This window comes from Camarhynchus parvulus, chromosome 1, assembly GCF_901933205.1.
Source record: "Camarhynchus parvulus chromosome 1, STF_HiC, whole genome shotgun sequence".
Classification (NCBI taxonomy): Eukaryota; Metazoa; Chordata; class Aves; order Passeriformes; family Thraupidae; genus Camarhynchus; species Camarhynchus parvulus.
The window spans coordinates 5,465,510-5,474,748 of NC_044571.1; the positions used below are offsets into that span (position 1 = coordinate 5,465,510).

General features: G+C 50.1%; 1 protein-coding gene across 1 annotated transcript; it reads left to right on the plus strand.

Annotated features, from left to right (window-relative positions):
* The first annotated feature begins 744 nt into the window (after positions 1-744).
* Positions 745-3,336, plus strand: CRYAA (crystallin alpha A). The gene is made up of 3 exons (XM_030953385.1): positions 745-942; positions 1,870-1,992; positions 3,025-3,336. The coding sequence occupies exons 1-3, from the start codon at positions 754-756 to the stop codon at positions 3,232-3,234; spliced, it is 522 nt and encodes a 173-aa protein (XP_030809245.1). The 5' UTR covers positions 745-753; the 3' UTR covers positions 3,235-3,336.
* Positions 3,337-9,239: the final 5,903 nt, after the last annotated feature.

Consider the following 9,239-nt stretch of genomic DNA (forward strand, 5'->3'; position numbering starts at 1 on the left):
TTTTTCTTCCTTTCTTTCTTTTGCGAAAGCATTTTTTGTTGAAAGTTTTTGTTTTGTCAGACAAAAAATTATGCTCTGCATCATTTATTAGCCCTGCTTCCCTGCCAGTCCTGCCATGATCCCTGTGCCAGGGACATCAGGCCCCTCTCGAGTGGCAGAGGCACTTTGTAGTGTGTTACAAAAAAGTTTCCCCTTCTTCAACCTGAATCCGACCCTTTTCCCTTGCTTGGAGGAAAGCTGTTGCATGTATTTGGAAGAAATATTGAGTTTCTGCTTCAAGGCGGGGGCAGAAAAGAAGCAAATTAATGAAACCCAAGATCAAGTTATGAAGACCCATGGAGCAGATCTCTTTCAGAAGCATCTTTGAGTTGCCCACCAGGGTGTCCTGCTCAGCCTGCTTGATTCCACAGGGGACATGCCAGCACCCCTGGGCACCCTGTGCCTCACAGCCTGCTGCCTGGCATCATCCCTCCAGGACATCTGGCACCGATTCCAACCAGACTGTCATTTCCAGGTCAGTCTCCGCATTTCTGCTGACCATGTTGCCTCCATCATGAGATCATGTCTTTCCAGAGGAATCCTGCTAATGCCTTCATTCTGCCAGGCCGGTATATATAGGGGGAGCTTCCCTGGGGCTGCACTCCAGCCAAGGCATCGCTGTCTCCCCAGCAGCGGCGCTGCCCCTTCTGCTCTCCCCTTGCAGCCACAGGTCTCAGCAGCAGCAGCAGCAGCAGCAGCAGCAGCAGCAGCAGCATGGACATTACCATCCAGCACCCCTGGTTCAAGCGTGCTCTGGGACCCCTCATTCCAAGCCGTTTGTTTGACCAGTTTTTTGGAGAGGGTCTCCTCGAGTATGACCTCCTGCCTCTGTTCTCTTCCACTATCAGCCCCTACTACAGGCAGTCCCTCTTCCGCAGCGTGCTGGAGTCAGGCATTTCAGAGGTAAGGGCCCTTTGATTTCCTCTCCTTTCCTTCCTCTCCCTCCTTGTGCCTCCAGCTGCTCCTCTCCACCCACATCTCACACTTCCTGGACAAGGAAGACCCCAACCCACCCACCCCTTCTTTAGCACAAAGGGGAACCCTCACTGGGGACAAAGCTTCCCTTCGAGAAACAGGAACCATTTTGGCTCCTTTTGAGGGTTGTTTCCAACACAAGAAGGCTGGTTTTGTTGCTCTGTGCCCCACCACCTGTGTAGTGAAGAAGAGCAAGGCTGCTCCCAGAGTAAGTGCCTGTGAGGGCAGCTCGCCATGGGAGCACAAGCGGGAGCTTCCTTCACCTTCTCCTCCACCTTGGGAGCTTGGTGGTTTTTGCAATCCCTCACTGAAGGACCCCAGAGCAATTTTCTGAAGGGACCTGTAGGGGAATGTGTACCTGTGGGGGCCGTGATCTGAAATTCAGGTCCAGGTGTTTTCTGTAGCCCTCTCTTACTGCTTTCCTCCCAGAGCTACGACCACAATGAAACCACTGAAAGGACAAAACACGTGCTCCCAGAGAATCTTACACTGGTTTCCATCCCCTCTCTGTGCCTGGTCCATCTGGCAGGTCACTGAATCCTAAAGGCTCTCTGGCACAAGAATAGCAGCAAGGATAATAACATCTCTCCCCAGAGCAGTAGCCAAGGTTCAGACACCAATCATGGCCTCCCAGTGACCCTGACACCTCCCACAGCCTCCCAGTGACCCTGACACCTCCCATGGCCTCTCACTGTCCCTGGGTCCCCACAATGGGAAGAAAACCCCCACTGAGGCCCATAGTCACAGAAGGACAAAGTGCCAGACCACCCCTTTTTTGTCCTTTGACCTGTGGTGATGTTGGCTGTGCCCCACAGCCAGAGCTGGGGCCTCACTGTGTGACAATGCTCGTTTCAGGTGAGGTCTGATCGGGACAAGTTCACAATCATGCTGGATGTAAAACACTTCTCTCCTGAAGATTTGAGTGTGAAGATTATTGATGACTTTGTGGAAATCCATGGCAAGCACAGTGAAAGGCAGGTAAGTGGAAGTGATGGTGATGGTGGAGCAGCTGGGGAGTCCAGCTCTGTTTTCCTTCTTTCCAACAGTTCTCAGCTGAAGGAAAAAAAAAAAAAAGAATATATCAGAAGAAGGAGTTAATTATGAATTGTCATTATTGGCATGGGCTGTTTCCATAGAGCCCCCATCTGATATCTGACAATAACAAGCTAATCCACCCCTCTTTTGTTTATTTTCAATCATCATCTTCCATAACCATCAGATGACCATGTCCATTGTTCGCTAATAACACTGGGCCAGACACAGAACATCATCTGGCACTGCTGAAGCATGGCTGAGTTTTCATAAGCCAGAATCCTTAGTGAAAACAGAGTTTTTATATGCCAATCTGGGAGAGAAAAGCAAGAGCAAACAAAACAAAAGAAAACCAACCAAGTGCCTCAGGCTTGGAAACTTTTAACACGGATGTCATGGAAATATCTGTGGGGGTCGAAAAGTGAATTATACCAGCAGGAGCTTAATTCTTCTCATACACATTTTTGGCCAGACAAGGCTCTAGCCTGGAAACAGTATGTATTTTTAAATATAGTTATTATTCTCATGGCCAACTTAAAAAAAAATAATTGCACTTCTCATTCTTTTGGCCAAAAAAAGAAGGGGGCCAGGATTGTATACTTTGGCTGACACAGCATTGCAGCCTAGTAAATAAATACATGGGTGCACACGTCTGCCTTGCCTTTACCTTCCCAGGCCTCCAGACTTTGTCTCCAAGCATCCTTTGAAATCAGAAGACCTAAATCAGATCCCAATCTGGCATCAAACCTATGGCCAAAATTACTCCCTGCTGCTGTGCTCAGCTCTTGCAGCTTCACAGGTGTCAGGGGGGACAAACTTGTAAAATTAACCCCAGCAGAGGTGTGCCCAGCAGTCCTGGCAGTGCAGTGTCACACTATGCCAGGGTGGTTGTGGATCTGGTGCTCCAAGGGAGATGGACAAAAGGAGGCACAGGGAGTTTCTGACACGCCTTCCCCCCCTTTCCCCACTGCCTCTCAGGACGACCACGGCTACATCTCGCGGGAATTCCACCGCCGGTACCGCCTGCCCGCCAACGTGGACCAGGCTGCCATCACCTGCTCGCTGTCCAACGATGGCATGCTGACCTTCTCGGGCCCCAAGGTCCCCTCCAACATGGACGCCGGCCACAGCGAGAGGCCCATCCCCGTGTCCCGGGAGGAGAAGCCCAGCTCGGCGCCCTCCTCCTGAGCCCAGCGGCCGCCGCGCTGGGCAGGCTGCCACCACCTGCAGGTCCTGCTCCCAGAGCCTTGGCGTAGATATCAGTGAATGTCTAGAGGGGTTTCTTCTCTTGGTTCCTCCCTCACTTTGTTTCCTCCTTTTTTTTGTTTTCTTTTTTTTTGTTTTCCCCCTCTTCCCTCGGATGGAACGGGGGGCTGGGTGAGCGGCTGGTGGACTTGGAAGCTTAAACCTGGTGGGGATGGTGTGGATGGCAGTGCTGCCATGCTGCTGTACTTGCTGAAAGGGTCTTTGTCTGGTGCTGTAGCCCATTTGCACCATCAGGTCTGAAGGAGTGCACGAGTGACGCTGGCTGCTGGTGCACCAAGCCTCGAGGCAAGGCTTGGGACAGGAGAAAAGCCCTGCAGAATTGCTGTACCCCACAACTGGTTACTCTGAAACAGCAACAGAGCCAAGCCCCACACTCAAGACCCCGCGTCTGTGTGACAAACCTGCCATGAGTTCCTTGCAACCGCAGGAGAAATAATAACAGCAATAATAATAATTATCAATAACATCTCACCTCGGGGGGGTTGCAACGTGTATTTTTTTCTTTCAGCAAAGTGTTTAAATGTCTCTGTTCACACCTCTGCCCTGTCATTTCCCTCTGGGACAACTGACAGGAGGACAAGCACGTCTTTCCACTGTCTTTGAAGGCCCTCGGCGGGGGAGAGAGGGGGGCTCACCACTGTGCAGAGGCTTCCCATCCCCAGCCAGCTCTCCCCAGCCTGTGTGTGACACACTGTCTCCCTTGCTCTCCTGTAACTCTAGGGTAGCTCCACCTCTCCCGCTGGTATCTGGCGCTCAACCTGAGAACGTGGTCAGTGGCGGTCAATAAAGTGATATAGGAAACACGCAACCGGCGTTGGGGGTTTCATTTGTTCCTTTGCAAGGCTCCTGAAGGTCACTGTGGTGCCCAGCATCACTTGGAGGATGAGCTTTCCACTGCTGGAAGCACTTTTTGTGAGGATGGCTCACCCTTTCTTTAGTGTTATCCCTCGGGCAAACAAAACCAAAAGTGTCAGGACCCAGGACATTCCTCTGGCTGCCCTGGGTGATTCAAGACCCTGGCAGGGGGCTCAGAGATCTTGGCACAGACTCAAAAACACCTGTGCCTTTTATTTTAGTCCATGAAAAAAATTACCAACTTTGTGTGAAGATTTACAAGCCACAAGAGTTTGAGTAGAATGATAGTTAATTCATCACAGGGTGAAAATGTAGAATTTTGGGGTTTTTAGAATGGGGGTTCAAGAAGAAAGATGGAGGAATCTGGACGTGTCCTGTCCTCCTTCTCCTTCTTCTTGTCCTCCATCTTCTGCTGGGATGGTGACACTTTTAGATTGGTTTAGAGTAGAGACAGACTGTCTAACATAGGTGATAGGTATTGGAAAATTATTGTAAATAAAGTACATGTAATTTGTAGTATAAAGTTAACAGCACCCCAAAAGGCAAGGACTGTGCCACAACCCAACCTGCTGGACAGATCTCAGCAGGTCAGAGAAAGAATGTTATAGATAAGAAAAAAGAAACAACCTTGAAAAGCAGAACCAACAAATCTCAACTTCTTCTTCTGTCACGGGGCTGGAAAAAAAAAGACTTTCTAATACCTCGGGATCATCTCAGCCACAGAAACCCGTGACAAAAGGAATCAGAGAAAGAACAAAACTCAGCCTGACCACCACACCATTCCTTCAGACCACTGGGTCAGTACAAACAGCGCTTCAAACCTCATGCCCATAGACCCACGTGACAGATTTAATCTGAAATGAATGATTAAGGTTGTTTGATGGCAGCATGGGTGGGGTGGAGGTACAAGCTCTCCCTGCAGTTGCTACGCATGAAATCCACAGCTCCAGTGTATGTGAATACCCAGGAGTAAAGGTCTCAGCACTCATGCTCTGCTCAAACAGCTTTCCACAGAGATGGATATCCAGGGTGTTCAGGAAAGGCCCCCACATCCCCATAGTTTACCACATAGGTATAATCATCTCAGACAGTTTTTGCTCTGCCAAAAACCTGAGCCCACCAACCTCCTCCTCTTTGATACTCATTAGCTGTGAAAAACAGAGGAAATAAATGCAGTTGTTTGTTGGTTGGTTTTTTCTTTTTTTTTTTCCTCACAGTGTGGGCTTAGATATTAATATGAGCCATAAACACAGAAGCTCTGAGACTATTTAAATTTAAAAGCCACTTGCTTCTGCCATATCTAGGCCAAAACTCAGGGAGGGCTGGGAGTTAAGGAGCAGAGGCATCATCTCTTATCCAGACAAAGTGAGTGTGCCCCAGGGCTCATCCCAGTCCCTGCCTGCATCCCCTGAGGGATCATTACTGGGACCAGCATCACAGCACCTGTGGCAGAGGCTGGGACAAGGCTGCAGGAAGGGGAAAGTGCTGCAGATGCAGGAGAAAGCAAAGGAGGGAGATTACTGTCTGGTAATTAGAAAGCAATAAATCCCCTCAGCGTCTGACACTCTTTTAAACCAATTTTTTACTGAGATTAATTACTGGGCAATCTCAGAGCTTTCTACCACAAATTGTGCAGCCTCTGTTGTGTTTGCATCTCCAGGGGGAAGGCATGAATGAGTGCACTTTGGGAAAGGGCAATTCCATTCCAGGAAGGAGCTGTGGCTGCAGGCATGGAAAGGGCATTTTAACCGGAGCTGCCTCTTTTCTTTGCCTGGTGCTAACAGGTCCCCAGCCTCTGCTGCTTTCCCTTCAGATGCATCTTTTGCCAGAGCCTCGGTGCCTCCCTGCCATGTGCTGACATCTCTCTCCTTCCTGACAGAAACCCAGCAAAGCCAGGAGGGAAAAAAAATCGAATCCCAGACATTTGACCCCCATTCAAACCTCTCAGAGATGTAAAAATAGGGAAACAGATTTTGAGCGTGATCTGTGTGCAGATGTTACCTGCAGGTGCCTGAGCAGCCTGTGTGTGTCTGTCAGGGCCATGAAATGACATTTGAGCCATTTGTGGGCCCCTTTTTATGCCTGGCTGGCAGAAAGTGAGAGTTTTGATAGGAAATGATGGCAGGAAGTCAGGACAGGTTTGAGGCAGGTCAGGAGGCACACAGGGAGGCCAGCAGCTCAGGACCCATGCTGCCCCTCACTTTTGGGGACACCAGACCATGACTGCCTCCCTGCTCTGAGAAAGAATTATTTTAAAGCCTTTTGCAATCCATAAGCTAATTAAACCCATAAGCAGCTCTGAAAGCCTCTGTGCAAGGGCATTGGGGTGTCTGGTGCTGTTTTGTGTGGGACAGGGAATGTGTCCCCAAACCCAGAGCCCCTCTGACCCCAAAAGGCTCATCCACTTGCAGAACAGCTTGAGCACTGCCACTAATGCCTGTGTGACACTCAAAATATTTCATTTTTTTTCACCTAGAAGTCTTCCCAGTCACATCTGTCCAGGATATTCCTCCTCTTCGGTGCAAAAATTCTTGTTTCCCTTTGCTGAGATTAATCGACATTTAAAGAAATTCTTGTTATTCATAACCCATGGTGGTTTCAGGAAGGAGCTCTTCACCACAACTTTCTTTGCAAATTCACCTGTTAATAATATGTTGATAACACTCTTTAAGGAGTAACAAAATTTCTTGGAGTATTTTGGCTGTGAATTAGTCAATAGTTTTATGATAGAGGAAAAGGCAGCAACAAGGAACTTTCAAAGTTCTTCTGGGCAGATTGTGAAGTGTGCCCTTTAACCAGGGCCTTCTGCTCAGGGTGACTATTCATCCTTTTTGCTGTGTGTTTTTATTACCTGCCCTCCTTTTCCACCCAGACTGGCAATCTTGCTTCCCCACAGCAAAGCAGAAATGACTTTAGCTTCTCCTCCAGAGGAATTATCAGAGGGCTCTCAGGAGGAGGCAGCAGATGGTGCTGCAGGGACATGCAGCCTCCTCCAAGTAATTCCCCTTCTTCCCACAGCCCCAGTGACTCAGTGGGGTGGCAGTGATGTGGGGGACAGCAGCAGCTTCTGGTGCTGCCCCCTCCCCTCCTTGGCACTGCCCTGCCTGGGCAGGGTACCTCTGCCAGGGTCCTGCTTCCTCCAAGAAAAATCCAGGAGCAAGAACTGGCAGGATCCAACCTGCAGAACACCAGCCAGGAAGATGTCCCTGAGCATTTGGGCCAGGGCTGGCTTGTTACCCCTTTTTGGCATGGGGGATAAGAAGGCTTCTCCTCATGCTGCTCACCCAGAGCTCACCCAGCCCTCTCTGCAAGGGAGTGGGGCAGTTAAGGGATGCTGCATCCTCCCCACACCGATCCTTCAGCTCTGGAATGTTGTCCCCTGTCTCCTGGCAGAGGGACAGCCCTGGAGACAGGCAGGGATTGCCTGGCCAAGCCGTGTCCCCACGGGGTGGCAGCCTTGCCTGTGCTCTGGCACTCCCAAGGGTTCCCTTCTCACCAGGTTTCAACATCTCCCCGAGGAGATGGGACCCAGGGCACAAGGATCCAACCAGAGTTGCACAACTCTGGCATTTCTTGGTTTCTGACTGATTTGCAAGTTCACCATAAAAACTGGGAGTAGCCTGAAACTTTACCAGCATTTTTTCACCCAAAGCAAATCCTGCTGCGTGCAATCTCTGCAACCCTTCATCTCCTTGGCATCATCATCATCAGGATTTGGGCTCTGCCACACAGGTCTCCAAATCTGGAATTAAAATAGCAGTACCTGTCTCCGTTAGCAAAAAAAAAAAAAAAAAAAAAAAAAAAAAAGAAAAAATAAAAGGCTCCAAACACATTAAAAAACCCCAATATTCTCTCAAAAGAACACTGGGCACATCTCTGCAGTTTATTTATTGCAGTGTCTGGGAGATGCAGCCAGAGGAGACTGTAATGATGTGGGCTCTGCCCCCCCTAACTTGGACTTTGTCCTCTGGTGTGACCTCTTGTCAGGACTGGCTTGGAAAGCCACCAGCTCACACCAGGGGAGGTGTTTCCCTGCTGTGTCCCTCATTCCCAGCTCCTGATCTGGCTTTTCCCAGGGGAAATGCAGTCAGGGCCCATCCGGAGCCCACAGAGCAGGCCTGGAGCCTGCTTACATGGCTGGTGCTTCACTTGCAATTAACTGGCCCTTTTAATGAGAAATGTCAGCTTGGGACAGGCACAGATGTTCGTAGCATTTCTGAGAGATGTGGAATAAAAATGAAATCTCAGTCAGAGAGGCTGAGGAAGGATGATGGAGTGACGCAAGCCGACCAAAGCTCAGGAGACCTCTCTGTGCCTCAAAGTTCATCCTCCAGCTGATCCAGAGATCTACCACACATCATGAGGGGCCTGAGCTCCTCTGAGGGAGAAAATTGAGTGTCTGCTTAGGGAGGGTGAACCCAGCTGCCCCAGGGCATGGGCAGAGCTGATCCACAAGGCCCTGGAGTGTCCCTGAAGCACTCATTGCTCCCAGAGTGTCTCACTGGGGTTTTGGGGTGGCTGAGGGTCATTCTGAAAGGGTCCAGGGGTGGGGAAGCAGTACTTGGGGTGGGTTCAGCACACAAGGGACTCCTGGACAGTGTGGCATTGCCTGGTGTGTCCCAGGGGAAGCAGCAGCTCAGCTGGCAGTCAGGAGAAAGGGAATTTCCATGATTTGCTTGTGGTGCTTTCTCTGCTAAAATTTCATAGCTGCTTGATCATGTCATTACCTTCTGATCAGGGGGAAAGGAGTACTGATTAATTCAGAGCCTGCTCTGCCTTCAGGCCATCAGTGAGATCTGCACATTTGTGTATTTCTGTACACAAACCTTGTAACATCCAACACAGCATTTACACACCAACAGTTTTATTTCCTCGGCGCCTTGAGCGCTGCGCTCAGAGATGCTGCACCCGGGGATTTTTACATCCTCATCCGAGAATTCCTGCGTTATTCCAAAGAACCGGCTCTGGTCTCCCTTCCCGAGGCTTTCCTGCCCTGCCAGCCCGGCAGGACCCGGGAGGTGGCAGCAGCTCCTCGCCGGTGGCACCGAGCATCCTCCACCTTGGAGGGGACA